At 35.4% G+C, this 18336-nt stretch overlaps 1 protein-coding gene across 3 annotated transcripts in view; it reads right to left on the minus strand.

The window, feature by feature from the left end:
- Positions 1–18336, minus strand: part of LOC125670329 (uncharacterized) — a 113748-nt gene that overhangs the window by 43493 nt on the left and 51919 nt on the right. For all 3 annotated transcript variants that reach the window (XM_048905424.2, XM_056161970.1, XM_056161971.1), the window contains exons 16-29: positions 16692–17017; positions 15385–15541; positions 14934–15139; positions 12233–12398; positions 10308–10424; positions 10070–10145; positions 9350–9383; positions 7047–7294; positions 6664–6825; positions 6179–6335; positions 6015–6078; positions 5210–5297; positions 4915–5090; positions 2439–2624 (exon numbers count right to left, since the gene is read on the minus strand). In XM_048905424.2, coding sequence (XP_048761381.2) covers positions 2439–2624; positions 4915–5090; positions 5210–5297; positions 6015–6078; positions 6179–6335; positions 6664–6825; positions 7047–7294; positions 9350–9383; positions 10070–10145; positions 10308–10424; positions 12233–12398; positions 14934–15139; positions 15385–15541; positions 16692–17017 — 2163 coding nt within the window. The remainder of the gene's footprint in view (positions 1–2438; positions 2625–4914; positions 5091–5209; positions 5298–6014; positions 6079–6178; positions 6336–6663; positions 6826–7046; positions 7295–9349; positions 9384–10069; positions 10146–10307; positions 10425–12232; positions 12399–14933; positions 15140–15384; positions 15542–16691; positions 17018–18336) is intronic.

Raw genomic sequence — 18336 nt, forward strand, 5'->3', positions numbered from 1 at the left:
GCCAGAAAAGTGTTTTAAATAAAAGAAAATTACATTAGGGCTGTTCCAGAAATGATCAAATGGGGGGGTCGGGCGGCAAATGATATTTTTTTGTGTGGGTGGTCGTATTTTTTCATATTTTAATTGGTCCGTGGTGGGATTGTTAATAAAATATTTATTATGGGTAGTGGGTAGTTTCTATTGTTTTATTTTGTGCTACGTGGGTGTTGAGTTTTCAGAATATTTTTATTGTCGCTCTTGTCGTGTTGGTTACAAAACGTCGGAGGGAAAATTGAAAACGTGCTTTCGAAATGCTGCTTTCGAAATCGAAAGTAACATAGAACTATTCGAGTTGTCGCTCTTTGCAGCGCATAACTTTCCATTACGGTACTCTTCAAATTAGAGGCGCGTTTAATAGGGTCCCTTTGGACGTGATGGCGGCGAACTCTGTTCTGTAGATTATTACAGTTTACAGTGCATCGATTTTGGGAATATTTTGAAACCAATAGGTATTCCGTTTTCTAATAAAAATAGGCAAACCTTAGTTGATTTATACGAGGGTACCGATGCGTTATATTTATCAGTCGGTGTGATGGTGATATAGAGGCCTCCGGGCGCGGGCTCCATTAGAAGACGAACGATTCGTGGAAAAACATATCCATACCCATTTCATGATAATAGCATCGTTTGGACTCCCAATCTTTCCAACATTCCCGCCATAGATGCCTTTGATTGTTGATGTAACATCGTTTCTTCAGAACTACTGTGATACAATGTCGCACAGGCATTACCGCGTCATTGACTAGAATGTTTGTCCCGAAAACCTCGCGAGATTTGTACCGTTTTCATTTTTAAAAATATTTTTGTGGTGGGTCTGGTTAGTTTTTTTTTTTTATTAGATGGGTCATTGTAAAATGAGTTTATTAATTTGATGGGTCATGGGGTAATTTTTTATTTTTTTTTATGGGTGCTTGGTATATACAAAAGGTGCCTCCCAACCCCCCCCATGTATTTATTTCTGGAATAGCCCTTACAACACCCATGATCCATACTGTATATACAAGAACACAAACGTTTGTCACCTAGGCCTAGAGATAGGGCCTAAATATATGACAAATCTGTCAACATATGATCTAAACTGAACACCCTGAAATCATTAGACACAACAGAGATATATTATGCACATACATGTGTATGCACATTTATTATGGATTTGGAGGGCCTCGAAAGGGATTTTTGTAAATAAATATAAAAAATTTGCAAGGGGGGTTACAATGTCATATAGCTTTAGATTATGCATATATTTTATTTAGATCATGACGACATTGATTGTATTCTTTCAGTTTCAAATAAATTATAAGGAAAACATAACAAAAATAGGTGACTGTCAGTATACGTAGCACACAAAAATTAGCATTTTGTTGTAAAGGAGATTCGATATTTCTACCCGTCATTAATGATCAGAAATCACACAAAAGAAATGACCTACAATAGATACACTGAAAGTTGGCAACACGATTCAACATCATAATCTGTAATACTTGCAGAAATCTCACGGGAATTACTAAACCTCTATGTGTCATTACGCAATGTGTATGGAGAGTTTACGACTTCGTGATGTATAATGATAAGAATTTTCTCTCCCGAGAGTTGTTTTGTATATAACCGGCTTGTTTGTATTATTGTGATTTGTATGTTGTTTTTTAATTCTAAATTTTTGTTGTTTGCTTTCAAACAATCAGTCCTAATACGGTCTACAAAATTCACCAAAATGTCATCGGGTTCGTTGAATGTGTGATAACGTTCGTGACTCGTGAATAACATTTCTAACGTTATTTGACGTGGTATGGGGAATTACCTTAAGTTTAATGCAGCATTTGAATTATGAATACTTGTGTACTAATGGACCATAGATACATCATGCATGCAGGTTTGAATCCTACTGTAGGCTTGATAGTGTCTTGGAAATGAATTCAAACCTATTAATGAACTTTCACTTGCTGTCTATAGATGCCTGCAAGTGTATCAAAATAACTATCTAGAAATGACCGTTCTGGCAAGGTAATATTTCAAAGAGTACCAAGTGAAAATTTTCTTATATCTTTAAAATTGGTAAATGAGAAATAGTGGATATCAACATTTAGGCTACCAGTCCTGCATTCAACCCCAGTCTGATGATCCTCTCAATATTTCATTTCAAGGCATTTTAATCTGACTTTTCAAAAACACTAGTGAAACTTTGGAATCTCAGTCACCAATTTCCCAAATACCCATGGATAGGTTGAAGCAAGTCTGCTGTCCCGACCAAACCTCCTAAATAAATGCTTTAAATACATCTCATCAATTATCTTCAACACGGTCATTTTGAATTTTGAAAATCTAATGATTCCATGGTAAGCATTAATACCATACATTTCAGTGACCTCCCTGGGTGTCTTGAGGCACCTTGATTTGATTACCTTCCTCGATGATAAAACTAAATTTGTCCAAGCTGGCATCTGGAGGTCAGTATTATAGCCAGTCTCCATGGAGGTGTAGTTTAGGACACACAAGGACAAGTTCCCTGACCCCTCAGGTTGACCAATGGAAGACCATACTGGTGAGGAGGAAAAATGTTCTGACATCAAATTGTTCACCGTTTCGTTCTGAAATTCAAATAACAGCGTTATAAATTATTCCTATAATAAAAGTCATTACTTGAAAATAGATCTTTAAATATATTCCACTTCTATAGCAATCAAGGATAACCAGGACACTGATCATGTGATTGAAATATATTGCATTTAAAGACATTCCCCGGTTTAGTAACTATACTAGCTGGACATCACAGCCTACTAAACTATATGTTACAGTGTAAGTCTTTAGAATCAAGAAGTATTTAAGAGGGCTGTGACATTATAGCTGTTGGGTATATTGTGATGTCACAGTGACAAGACTCTCAATTGAACCTGAGTAAATTAGAAAATCATTTACGTGTAATTTTCAGGTTTTTTTTCTACTTTTCTCAAAATTATCCATCAATATAACTTCAAATTCGATGAAATAATCAGAATAAACTTAGTTTGTATATATAGTTCTTTGGAAATTTTTAATACTGATGTGTCACGAAAGACATGAATACCCAAGCAGGGCCATAATTTTACCAAAAGTTATTTGACCAGACCCATGCTTACTCCTCCTAGACACCTGATCCCACTTTTGGTGTGTCCAGGGGTCCGTGTTTACCCAACTATCTATTTTGTACTGCTTATAATAATAATAATAATAATGATTGGTTTTATATAGCGCCTTATCCAGCGTATGCTGCTCAAAGCGCTTTACAATTATCAATGTACATTATTACCCCGGCAGACCTTATATCAATCTATAACTTTCTCAGCCTCCTAGGAAGCATACAGTGCAAGCTGCCATTACAAGCGCTAGAGCACTAACATTCTAACAATATCTTTCACTGTCTGGTACCCCTTTTACACTTGGGTGGAGTGAGGAAATTCATGTAAAGTGCCTTTCCCAAGGACACAATGTCAGCCCTGCCACGGCCAGGACTCGAACCCACGACCTTTCGGTCGAGAGTCTGACGGCCTAACCACTCGGCCACCGACGCCACACACATAGGAGTTATAAGATTGATCACTGTTTGTTATCTTCACCTATCATATCCAAAATTTCAATTTAAAATGTCCATGCATGACTGACTAAGATAACCAGTGGAAACTGTGAATTGTTTAAGTCCAAAGGGTAAAACTCTGCCAAAAAATTTATTTATCCAGAACCAAATAAAAACTTGACCTTGGTATTCTCATCATGTATCTATTTGCCAAATTTCAATTCAAAATGTCCATGCATGACGAGATAATGAGCAGGAACAATGCATTGTGTGAAATTTTCTGACTCCAAGGGGTACAACTCTGTCAAAAATTATTCTACAAGCAAATACAGGAGGCCCACAGCCTCATCAACCACCTGAGTATTAGCTACAAAATGTATAATAATTTTCCCGTTCTGCACAACCACCTGAGTATTAGCTACAAAATGTATAATAATTCTCCCGTTCTGCACAACCACCTGAGTATTAGCTACCAAATGTATAATAATTCTACCATTCTGCACATCTAAGCTAAATTCTAATATTCAGCAGCAGTATAAAACAAGATGTGTTCTTATAACACAAATGTCTCAGAAAGTGTCCATATTGATGAAAGACCTTGCATAATATTACATGTTAAATCAACAATGGGATTATTTTGGACCCACCCTTGTCAGAACCCTGGGGTTGCAAAATACACAATTTCAGTACATCCCTTTCTGATTTTCCTTCATGTGTATTTATATTTTATATGGTATCATCAAAATCAATTAGTACCTTGTTGGATTTTTTTCAGGTCACACTGAAGCATTAGTTGTGTGAACACCGCGGTGTACCTGATCATTGACACATCCACACACTGAAGCATTAGTTGTGTGAACACTGCGGTGTACCTGATTATTGACACATCCACACACTGAGGCATTAGTTGTGTGAACACCGCGGTGTACCTGATTATTGACACATCCACACACTGAAGCATTAGTTGTGTGAACACCGCGGTGTACCTGATTATTGACACATCCACACACTGAAGCATTAGTTGTGTGAACACCGCGGTGTACCTGATCATTGACACATCCACACACTGAAGCATTAGTTGTGTAAACACCGTGGTGTACCTGATTATTGATACATCCACACACTGAAGCATTAGTTGTGTGAACACTGCGGTGTACCTGATCATTGACACATCCACACACTGAAGCATTAGTTGTGTGAACACCGCGGTGTACCTGATTATTGACACATCCACACACTGAAGCATTAGTTGTGTGAACACCGCGATGTACCTGATCATTGATACATCCACACACTGAAGCATTAGTTGTGTGAACACTGCGGTGTACCTGATTATTGACACATCCACACACTGGGACCCACATACTGTTGGAGTTGACAGATACAGGGCAGTCTTTCTGGTCCGCTTCCTGGGGTGCTGCAGACAGAGGGGGTGGGTTCCTAAGGATGTGATGAAGGGACCCCCTAGTACCATTATTAGGAGCTGGGGAAATACCCAACAATTCTACAAAAGAAACAAGGGACAATGTGCATGATAAGATATTTTTACATGTTGACAGAAACATTACATTTACTTAATATTGAGATAAAAAGATTTTTTATTTGAAATATAGAATTTGATACCCGACATCATGTTGTAAAGTTCAATGTTTTCAAATGGATCTATCTGCAGTTTTTGTTTAAAACCTGGGCCATGGGCGAGAAACAGTGCCTGAAATCAAAAACAGAATGATGTAATATCAATTTTACATGTCAACGTTCAAACAAATTCTTGATGATGCTGACAATCATAAGGGGTGAAATCAAAAGATCAATGTCGGATAAAAATCTAAATTCAAATAGTTATGGGGAGGGAGGATAAAATCTCCTGCAAGTTTCTGTCATCCGTCATCGATTACACTTAAGTGGGGAAAAAAAAGACAAGTGACTGTTAAAACCACATAATAATACATGTATTACATTTTATTGAAAATTTAATAGTTTTAATGTACACATTCATTTGTGAATAAACAGTAGAAAAGGTATACAGAGTGTTATTTATAATCATATGTTTTTACTTGTTAATTAATTAGTTTCAACATTCATCATACATAGTTTAAGAGGTGGGGGGGGGGGGGGGGGGGTCTTGGCGAAAACTATGCAAATTTAGTTTTTTGTCAGACATTGAACTTTTTGATCTCGCCCCTAAAGAAGGGTCATCTCTTAACAATGTGGGTCATTCTGGAATATCCAGTAACTGTAATGCATCTCAAACCTGATCCTAAATAATGCATCCTAATAGAAGTATTACAAAATCCCAAAACAGATTTTACCCACACCCACATACATGCAATTTACTGATTTTGATGTATTCTTTTCTAACGTTACAGTGAGGTGATGATTGAAGTACTTTTTGCTAAAAGAATTAGATAAGCATTGCAATACTTACATGCATTGTTTTATATAAGTTGTCCCATCCATGGTTTCCTCCAGAGCAGTAAAAATACTTTGTGCTGCAAGAATAGCAAAAACAGAATAAGACATAAGTCTCAAATAATTCTTTATTTTCACCTTACCATTGATAACGTTTTGTATTTATAAAACATCACTTACTCCGTAACCAACCACTGATCATACATATCCAGCAGTATCTCTCCCATGCGGGGGTTGTTGTAGTAGTGGAAGCGTTTGGGGATTGTCTCCCCTGTGAAGACTTTCATCTTGGGGTGCTGGCACATCAAGTCCCCCACAACCTCCTCAACTGATCTGGCTTAAAAAGGGAAAATCGAAATTCAAACACCTCATACAATTCTAAAATGTGTTTTTACAAATGCAAGTAGTTAAGAGAGATCATCATTATTTGAGCAATTTCAATTCAGCATCACATACTATTTACACTAGAACCACAAACTACTTTTAGATATATACAACTATTAACACATGCAAATCTGATTATCTCATACTGTGAGTGGGTTATTAATTTACAAAAAAGACAAGAACATTAAAAAAGAGGCTACACTGCCTATTCCTGCATGGCTTTGTACTTCGTGAGATTATGCTTGTGTAGGAGTACATGTGGACATGGTAAAGCAGCTTACTATTGTTTTGATCATTTGGAAATATCTTGTACTTCGACTTTTTGTGGAACTTGGTCTGCACTCTTCCAAATGTTCCACCAAACACTGTCAGGTCATCAATCACATCCTTGCTCATATAATTTGGTAGCTTCACAACTTGTGAACAACTCACATCATCCATCCCTGAAAAGAGAAATTCATTTCAAAGAGTTCAGAATCAAGAGGAAGTCAAATTTTCTAGTTTAAAAAATCTAGAATTCCGATGGTTATGTGTTGGGTTTTTTTTTTGTTTCTAAAGTATTTATCAACATGACAGTTTTCTCAAAATGAAACAGAATTATTGACAGTTTTGAATAGTTTTTTGGTCATTGTCACACATCTGTGTATACCCCTAAGCTTCCTACCATGATCAGCAATGATGACGATGTTGACACAGTTGTGTAGTCCTTTGTGATACAGTGTGTCCATCAATCGGGACAACATGTCGTCTACGTCCAGAAGCTGGTCACTAACTTCCTCACTCTCTGGACCGCCCTGGTGTCCAGCGTGATCTGGCTGGTCAAAATACAAGGTGATAAAATCTGGCTTTTCATTCTCTGCTAATGTAAGCCAACCTATAACCTCCCACACTCTCTCAGGAAACCCAGCCTTGCTGTGAAAGATAGAAATCTGATACTAGTTATGTTATCATAACTTTATAAAGTATATGTATTTCATAAATGCATTTTTTGTAGACAAGAAGATGCAACACATCAAGTTTGTGACATTACCAACAAGAGGCCCACAGACCTTATCGGTAACCTGAATACTAGTGAAAAAGTATCACTACTTCCATGGGCTATGAAATCTAGAAAAAATTTCCTGTTCTGAATATCTAAGCTAAATTCTAATGTTCAGCAACAGTATAAACAAGATGTGTTCTTAAAACTTCACTGCCCTCAAAAGTGCATACACTGATGAAAGGCTTTAAATAATAGGTGTATTAACATTAAAATACCAAAAGATATGAGATTGGACTCATCCTAAAGTCATAACCCTGGGTTATGAAATTCACCATTTTTTGTACATCCTTTTCTGCTATCTCTAAGTATGCATTTAGCTTTTATACAGTATCAGCAAACTTACACATACATACTATATACTAAGTTTGGCCCCACCCTGTGGTCAGAATCTTTACTCTGGAGAAAATCAAATTTACAATTTTGGTAAAAGACTACCTGCTCTATCCATTTAGTACTATATACCAAGTTTGGCCCCACCCTGGGGTCAGAACCCCTACCCCGGGGATCATGAAATTTACAATTTGTGTTCCCCTTGTTCCAAGTATGTTTCATACTAAATTTGAAAGGAATTGGAATGATAGTTATCAAGAAGAAGTTAAAAATGTCTATTGTTCACACATTTAATAACTGACCATTTTGGCCCCACCCTGATACCAAAACCCCTACCCCTGGGATCATCAAATTTACAATTTTGGTAAAGGACTACCTGTTCTTTCTAAATATCTATTTACTTTCAATTTAGTATCAACGGTACTAAAGAAGATGTTATTTAAGTGTTTTACACATAAACACTATATACCAAGTTTGGTCCCGCCCTGGGGTCAGAACCCCTATCCCGGAGATCATGAAATTTACAATTTTGGTAGAAGCCTTCTTGCTCTCCATCACCATGCATTTAGTTTTTCTTACACGTGTGCGGTTCTTGAGAAGATTGTTGAAAATTGGTCAATTTTGGGCAGTTTTTGCCCCGCCCCTAGGGCTCCAGGGATGCTGGAGTCCTGAAATTTACAATTCAAGTCCCCCTTGTCCAAATGATGCTGCATACCAAATTTGAAAAGAATTGGACTGGTAGTTATTAAGAAGAAATTAAAAATGTTCAATTGTTAACGCACGACGGACGAAGCACAGCAATCAATTGCAATAGGTCACCCGAACTCAGGTGACCTAAATACATACATAAAAATCATTTTAAAGAATGGAAAAGTAAAATGGAAATTACAAAAGAAACATTAAATCTGTAGATATCAGTTAATGTATAGTAGATGAGTTACTGTAGATATCAGTCATAGTATATCAGAGTTATACAGTATATATACAGATATCTTAATATCAGTTAAAGGGACTGATTCACGGTTTTACCCCAAATTTTGTTTTATACTTTAAATGATCAAAATCTACACTGTAGTATGTTTAGAGGTTTTCACCAAAAAATTAAGGTCATTCATCATGACAGAAGTTCATTATAGAGAGTTCATTATTTGTTTTGAAAACAAAGATTTCGGTGTGCTATTGTTTACGAAGTTTTCAAAATAAATGGATATTGATCCACATTTGTTATATGTATCACATCTCAAGTATACTTTAGGTAAAATGTGTAATTTAAAACCTAAAAGTTGTGATTGTACATAATGAAGATGCTTTAAATTACAAAATTAACGTTTCACTGGTTGGTTTGTTTACATAAAAAGACTCGAGTCTTTGTTTACATAACACAGAATCAAAGCTAACATATTGCTACTACCCTTGCATTCAGACGGTCCAAATTTTGGTTGTCAACATTAAATGAGTTATATTTTAAATTTTTAACATCAAAAAATGAAAAATATTTCTTTCGAAAAACGTGAACCAGTCCCTTTAATGACTGTTACCATTGTCAGTAGACACTGTAGCTGTCACCGTAGTTAGTATATATGAGAGGTACTTACTTACTGTACATTTTCCAAATGTCTGGATAAATTCCTACATTCAAAATAAAAAGAAAATCTATATCCAATGACAATTTACTACAATTAAATCTATATCCAATGACAATTTACTACAATTAAATCTATATCCAGTGACAATTTACTACAATTAATTCTATATCCAGTGACAATTTACTACAACTAAATCTATATCCAGTGACAATTTACTACAATTAAATCTATATCCAGTGACAATTTACTACAATTAAATCTATATCCAGTGACAATTTACTACAATTAAATCTATATCCAGTGACAATTTAATACTACAATTAAATCTATATCCATTGGAAAACTTCCTACAGTAAAATAGAAATAATTAACCTAAATCCAGATTTTCTTTCTACTTTAACTATAGGAATTTATCATTTAAGATATAGATTTTCTTTCATGGATGCCTTTACTCCTATTGAGATTAGCCTTTAATTGTTCTAATCCTCAAAACACATATTTATTGCATATACAAAAATCTTAGTATTATAACACATTCAAGGAAGCCATCTTACACATATCTGGGTTCTTACAACAGAGTTTGAAAGTCAAAGGACAAAGTTGGGGGAGCACTCGAAGAGATATGCCATGTTGCAATGGGATGCCCCATTTTGTGTATATATAGCCTTCATATTTATAAAACTTTGCAATCAATATCTGGAGGAAAGCGACAGAAGTCTGATTCTATACCCGATATGTTGACATCAGACCCAGGCCAGAAATAAGTGGCTGTTCTCTTCTTCTGTTTCTTCGCCGTTATCCACAGCTGTATAAAAGAAAGAGATTAAAACAAAGAAATAAGCATTGCATATACCTATACTTTAAACAGACTTTTTCAAATCAGAATAACTTCAAAATGGTTTGGTAGAGATTAATATTAAAATTTTCAGTGTTTCAATTTCGAACTTTGACCCCTATGTTCACTTACTGGTTCCCCTCCCCACCAGCGGGGATCTAGCTTTGTCACACTGGACAGGGAGAACACCCCAATCTCTGGGTCATACATGTTGTTAGATATAATGCCATGGGATTCAGGATACAAGCCCTGGTGACAACAGAAGAAAAAACATACAGGTTCTTTTAATCACATCATTCATATTTTATAAATACCCTTAAATACATAAAGTTGTCAACAACTTCAGTTCATCAACCAAAGTTGATGAGAACAAAATTTTGAAGAAATTATGTTTGTCCATTCGATATTGTAATAAGTATATCTTGACCCATGATGCAACTCGATCAATTTCAAAATAAAAAAATCCATCTAACTGCATATGGGCAACAACCTGGTTTTCAATATTTCTTAGGTGTTCAGGCAAATACAGTTGAAAACTAAATGTACGAGACATTGCAAATTTTCATTGTTAGAGACAATTGATGACAGCAGAATAACAAGATAACTTAGCAGTGATTTTTCTACATTTTTTACAAGGGTCCTGTGGCTTTCGAATTGGGAAAAATTGTCGACATTTCAGTCAAATTGAGAAAAATCAATTTTATCGTAAATAAGTTTTAAAATCATATCAAACATTATATTATCTTTATTTTACAAATCTAATTTTCTTTAAATTTTCAACTATTCTATCCAAATCATAATTCCTATAACTCTTTATCAAGTCGTATGTATATACATGTAATTCACATCGAATGTTTATTTTTTTCAAATACATTTTTCTTTCATAATTTTATTATAGGGGAAAATGCAAGCTAAATTGGGGAAAATTTGACAAATTTTAGGAGGGGAAAGGGCCGAATTTCAGACCCAAAATGGGCCTGAAAAAATCACTGCTTAGTAGAGAAGTATGTTACATGTACATCATACTAAATGGATACAGAATAGTTTTAGCTTCATATTTTGGAGGACTGTGTCTTATGATGATGTAATAATTTAGGCCACATCAAATCGATTCTCTGGTTCTCAGACACTCCCCCCCCCCCCCCCCCCCCCCCCCCCCCCCCCCCCCCCCAAAATCGGCCGCTGACACAAGTTTATTGCCGCCCCGGAAAATAATCACCACTGCCAGTATTTGATCCGTCAAAATAAAATTCGTGTTTTGGCGCCAAAATTGTAAAGCGCCTTGCTGAATAAGACGTGCTGTTTAGTTGATGTAAACAATATGGCGACAGAAACAGTTCTTGTCAGCATTGAGATTATTTTTTAACTCAAAACAGATTGTTCCATGGACAATTATACTGGTAGACTCATCCTTGACAGTTGATACGCTTTGCAAGAAACTTCTGCGCGGTGAATTTAAAGAAATTGAAACCGTGAAGGAACAAATTGATGAAAGCAAGGCCGAGTTGAAGTACAACGTTTTCGTAGGTCGAAACAAAACGGCTGACAACGATAAGGTTTTTTCAACAGTGAAAATTTCCGAAATGGTTGAACTTTTTGGGAGATATTTAAAAGTGAAAGTGTCTTAAAAAAAAGACTGATTTGCCCTCATCAGATGAACCTTTGACACAGAAAAAGTCGGAGTTTGCCGTTTTGCTGGAGGCCCGAGAAAAACTGAAACTACCTCAAAGAACAATTGAAAATAATAAACGAGATGTTTTGACCAAGTTGTTTATTGACTGGCTGGATGAGTTAGAGCTAGGATTTTCTCCTGCTTTTAAAAAGCATGACATACATATAAAACAAGAGAAGAAACAGAGTGAAAAGAAGCTATACGGTGTTGAATACCATTTGTAAAACTCTTAACTTTCTTCACAACACAAAAAAAAAACACGGACAAAAAATCTCTACCCATTTGTGACATGGAGATAAACTGAAAAACTAAACCCCTACCTACCTACCCATTTTTTGAAAAACAATTGTCTGAGAACCAGAGAATCGATTTGATGTGGCCTTACCGTGGCAATGGTGTAGTGATTGGGGAAGGTGACAGTGGGATACACAGATCTCATGTAGGGGGTGTGGACACCACAATCTCTCATCTTCTGAATGACTGGAGTCAGCCTCTGTTTCAGGTAGTCTGCACGGAACCCATCCAGTGAAATCAGCAGTAGTGGAATTTTGCTGCAAAGAAAACAAAATAGTCTCTACCTCACTATAGAAATTATCTATCAACCTTCATTATCTTTACCAATTGTAATGACACCCATTTTCTCTTGAATGTGATGCTGTTGTGAACAATGTGTGTATGAATCTTGATAAATATAGTACAACTATTTTAATGACTGGGAATTCCAACAGAAATGAAAGCACATGAAGGAAATGTAAATATAAGAACATTTCATTTTTGAAAATACATGAGGGTATGTATGAACTGCTACACTCCACACAGGCCTAGTTTTTATGATGCCCTAACATGTATGAACTGCTACACTCCACACAGGCCTAGTTTTTATGATGCCCTAACGCGCTTCATGAAGTCAAATGTTGGCGTGAAGTGTCACAGTTCATATCCTCACGTATTTTCAACTTAAAATGAAATTTATTTCTTAAATATCAGTAAACCCCCTAGAATATTTGAGAATATCTAAATCAATCTTTTTCAAAGCCAATCACATTAGGCCAGAATTAAAAAGGAGTTTGTTTGCCATCGCGCGACCAACCCATTTTTAACCCCCCCCCCCAACTAAAAAGTTTTTAATGACATAATTTCGGCCATTTTTTTTTCCCCCACTCGATTTTCCGACTTCTGTTTTACTTTCAAGTTCCTATCCGCGTTTGGTTCATCTTCACAAGTCAACGGTTAATTATTGATTCATTACCTCGCACCATGCTCGCATCAGTCACCATTCAAAACACGGGTTTGAGACAGGGGATGACACAATAAGCTAAAATTAAATCAACCAATGAGATTCCTCATTTAAGATGCAAGTTTGGAAAGACCAAAAACAGGAAGTTAACAATGGTCTTCGTGGGGTACTTTACTTAACAACATCAAGAACATTGTGTGTTGTTTTTATTTTGTAACGAGGTAACTAATCAATAGCCCTTGACTTGTGAAGATGCGTTTTGTGTTGTTTTTAGTTTTGTTCTTTGCGGCGTTTTGTAAATTGCTGCAATTTTAAGCGATCAAATGATCGATTCGGCACATGGCATACTGGTAGAATTTTATCTATCAGACGTGGCATCATTCGATAATTATGGACACAAACAACAACTGTGTCCGATGAAAATGTAAATGGGTACTCCGAATATTCGGAAATGCCCGCAATTTACCAAAATGCCCCCAGGAATTAGTTTTCGAAATACCACCTAAAAGTATCAAAATTCCCCTCTAATTATATACATTAATGCATATTAAGTTTATATATGTTAATCTTTTATGATAAAACGTTTTTAAATTTGTGATTGTAAATTTAGGGAATTCAATTGTGTTCATTTCTCGCATTCACAATGTTTCAAAGTAAGATAACTCTAGCAAAATTTATACATAACATATTTTTATTTTCCAATCAAGGGCCCTCAAGGGGCAGCATGAGATTTTTTCCCCTATACAATATTTGTTTGAATTGCAAAATATATATAAATGTTGATTTAATTCAACTTAAGCAATGTATATATATAATGATTAGGAAATAATGGTTGCACACATTCTTCTGAATGAAAGATATTAAACATGAGTTACCTTCCTTAGATTAACACAAATTCTAATAAAACAAGACTTTTCTTATTAAAAACTTTGTTATTTTTTCTTCAGAGACGGTATTTTACACATTGAATCAATCCCTAATCTTTCAATTTAACTTTTAAAAATTGATTCAAAGGGGAATTTCGTTAGTTCTAATGGGAATTTCGTTAGTTCTAATTGGCATTTCGGTAATTCGAGGTACAGCGGAGCACAGATTTAATGTATTAGAAATCGTTTGACCAACATCATTGAACATGAAATTGTGTTGAGTTTCTACGAATAATGTTTTAGAACAACAACAATGCTACAAAGTTTCATTTGCATAATACATGCATGTTACATTGGCCATTGAGAGTAAAATCATGCCAACCAAGACTCTAGACAAATTTGAAAAAACAATGGACATATTCAAGACCTGGAAAACAAGCACCCACAAAACAAGTAACATATCAGAATAACAAAATGATATATGAGCCATACACAAACTACTCCTGTTCATGAAGTTAAAACTGCACTTTTTAGAGAGGTTTCTGACAGTTCTGCAAGTAATTCACTGTTATAGCGTTAATTCATCAAAAGAACACAAAATATAAAAACAGAGTTTTGATATTCAATATATTTTCAGCAAACAAAAAAAAATCCCTACCGACCGACCCAATATTTTTTATGACCCTCGGGCTATGGCAAACCAACATTTTTTTAAATATGGCCTTACATGTAAAAATTGTAACTAATTACCAGAAAAGAGGTGTTAGATCAGTCAGACCAATGCCAATAATATACTGAACAAACATGATGGAATTTTTAGTAAATATTGGGCCTCAGTGTAGCATTTTTCACACAATATATGTTCTGGCAATACATGTACCTTCCTCCTTCAGCGCTCTTATTAAAAATTCTAAAACATTAAATTGTATAATTTGCTATATTTTTAAAAATTTCATCAAAATTTTGTATAGATTATAAATTACCCAGGACATGTGCTCTGGCTACTGTCTTCACAAGGGAGATCACTCCATTTGTAGGCTATATTCTGTGTAGGCCAAAGCGCACTGGGCAGGTAAGTCCTCAGGCGAGCTGAGGTCCGCTCATCATACTTATTTAGGAACCTCAGACCAGTAAGCAGCTCAATGTCCCGGATTCTTGCTACGTTCTCACGTAAATATTCCTCCTCTGGCTTACAATCAACAAGAAAAGATTGATCGCTGCACAGCATGAGCTTACAGAACTACATTGTCTTATTCAAATACCATTATCTGGGATTACATTTGTTTAATATAACTTAATTGTCAACACTTTGCTACATTATAAAAATGCAGAATTAAATGTATAATTATGTAGTTAATAAATTATCTAAAACTAATTCATTATAACTTTAAATTATGTCAATTTGTTTATGCAAACAAAATTATAGTAATTTACCATGCAATTTGGGACAGACGGTATATTTGGCAGAATAAGGGACAATATATCCAGATCCTCCACAGGACAGCTCTTGAGGGTCAAGTTTGTGCATCGGACCAAGATCACATAAAAATGCGTGGGAAGGGGAATTTTCTTAGAACCAACATCCACATATCTAAAAGAATGCCAATCTGACCTTTGATTATTATAACAGAAAGATTAATACAGTTACACTATGATAATAATTTCTCTCAGCTATGAATTGTCTTAATCAGTCTCATTTAATTTGTGGCATTAATGTCAAAGAACATGTTTTTGAGACAAACAAGACAGGGTTTGACATTTACTTTTTTGAGCACTAGACCAGTCGGGCTACTTCAAATGATTTTTACTAGACCAGACCTGACACCCACTAGCCCTGACCAACTTTCCAGAAAAAAACCCTGGTGGTTTCTCCATATTTAAATACTTAATTCAAATGACAAACATTAAGTTTGAACTAAAACGTACTTAATTTTCTCAAAAACATCTTTAGTCTTGCCATTCAATTTGATGCTTTTATTTTCAAATGCATTTTCTGTTGTTGTTTTTATTAAATTCTACCCGGCACAGAAATTCTTTAGTCCATTTCTTAAAATAAAGTGGCCTCAACCGCTTTTTTTTTTTAATTTTTATTTCATAAGCCCTGCTTTGTTTCTTTCCAACCTATTCATTTTTTTTCTGAATCTCTCGGGACATTTTTTCTTGAGAAGTTGTATTTGAAAAAAGAGACATTCCCGCACATGTGTCAAAACCGAAAAATGGCTGTTTACGATGTAATGTATTACATGTAATTTGATAGACACTTTCTTATATTCAATTAAAATAAACTGTTTTTTTCAAATGAAAATAAATTCAGTTTATATCTATGTATCCGAAACATAACTTTACACACATTAACACCGAGTAAATGTCGTAAAACATCACTCCCGACAGCGACTATCAGTTATTGTTTTTAGTTAAGAATAAAATCTCTTATGGTTTAACATAAAGTTTCTTGTTTATTTTTTCAACACAACCAGTCGGACTAGTAAATCGACATTTTGCCCGACCGGACCTATCATTTAGTAGACTCGGTCGGTCGGACGTGCCTTAGTGTCAAACCCTGCAAGAGCTAGTCTCTTCTTTTTCTTCATTTCTCCTAAGAGGGAGATGCTGTATAATAAATTGTGTGATATATAAATGTGAAATTTGATATGGCTGTATTCTAACAATATAATAATTAAACTATAAAATAACTATGAATCTGTAATATTCCATTTCAAACAATACTTTAAATGACTCACTGTGTTTGGGGTGTTATTCCTTCATACAGTCCATCTTCATTATAATCAAACGCTGGACCTAGAGTTACAGCAAGATCCCCCCGCTGTCGAGCAAAATCAGATACTATTCTCCACAAGTACGTCCATATTCCAGACTTAAAGCCTCGAAACATAGGCGCAATGTTAGAACTGAAGCTTGACTCGTTATTCATGCTGTCAGATTTAAATCCACTATTAAACAGAGAAGCGTATGTCACATTTTCATTCTCATAAGTGGTGCAAGGAAAACTGTTATTTGCAGGAATTCTTCCATCCGTGATTATGCAGTTATCCTTCATACTAATATTCTGAAAATGAAGAGTATTTTGGGTATTAATTCTAAAATATAATTTGATATGGATTATTTAGTATATCTACTTGAAATACAAACATGTACATGTATAACAATAAGCTTTCAGTTGTCCCTAATAGACTTGTCTGTAAGGATATAGACAAACTTTTGGTAGCTGCAATAATGTAGCCCTATCCAATTTTTTTTTTATTCTGACGTTTTCGGGATAGGGCTACAATTCCATAGGATCTCCGTAATGGTGCAAAATAATTTTATGAATAACCGATAATAAACTCTGTGTATTAGTCCCAAATGTTGTTTACACCAAAAGGAGTACCAACTTTGTGCTCAGGCATGTCTAATAAAGGTGTTTTTCATTAAATATAATGTACAGCATGCAAAATTCTTCATCTGCTCCGCCATGCTTGTTATCGCGAGATCTCGTAGGTGGATCTAATGAAAAGCCTAAACATTGACAATCAGCGCGAAAATGTAGTTACTCGAGCCACTTCGACAAAGAAAGGAAAATCATATTGTTGCAGAAAGAATTTACACTCTGCTGTTCGGTTTTTAACTTGATATTAAATTCAAACCTTTTTAATACCGACGAAATAGCTTTCGCCTCCATACTTGTCCATTGATGTAAATACTACCTTATATGGCATATGCAAATGACTTGACAACCGGAAGTTGAAACTTCAGTACATCAAACATGGCGCACAAATATGAATCGAGAAATTGGAATTTATCGAAATTGTTGAAAATGGTAGAATAGAGCCTCACAAATCTAAAGTTGCAGGTTGTAAATTTATATATTGACTAAGAAACATAGAATATCATTTTATTTACGTAAAGAAAGTCAGGAAATGTTTAGAATGAGCGCAAATGTTGCGGGAGTGAATCACTCCCGCATTTGCACCATTACGGAGATCCTAAGGAGTTGTAGCCCTCTCCCAAAAAAAAAAAAAAAAAAAATCAGAGAGGGCTACATTATTGCAGCTAAACTTTTGGTTGTCCCCAATTTACCTGACTGTACAGATATAGACGAGCTTTTAGTTGTCCCAGATAGACTTGCCTGTACATATATAGACAAACGTTTGGTTGTCCCTGATTCACCTGAATGTAGATACAGACAAGCTTACAGCTGTCCCTGACTGGCCTGTCTGTACAGATATAGACAAGCTTTCAGCTGTCCCTGATTGACCTGTCTGTACAGATACAGACAAGTTTTCAGTTGTCCCTGATTGACCTGTCTGTACAGATATAGACAAGCTTTTGGTTGTCCCTGATTGACCTGTCTGTACAGATATAGACAAACTTTCAGTTGTCCCTGAC

This window comes from Ostrea edulis, chromosome 4 (assembly GCF_947568905.1).
Source record: "Ostrea edulis chromosome 4, xbOstEdul1.1, whole genome shotgun sequence".
Taxonomy (NCBI): domain Eukaryota; kingdom Metazoa; phylum Mollusca; class Bivalvia; order Ostreida; family Ostreidae; genus Ostrea; species Ostrea edulis.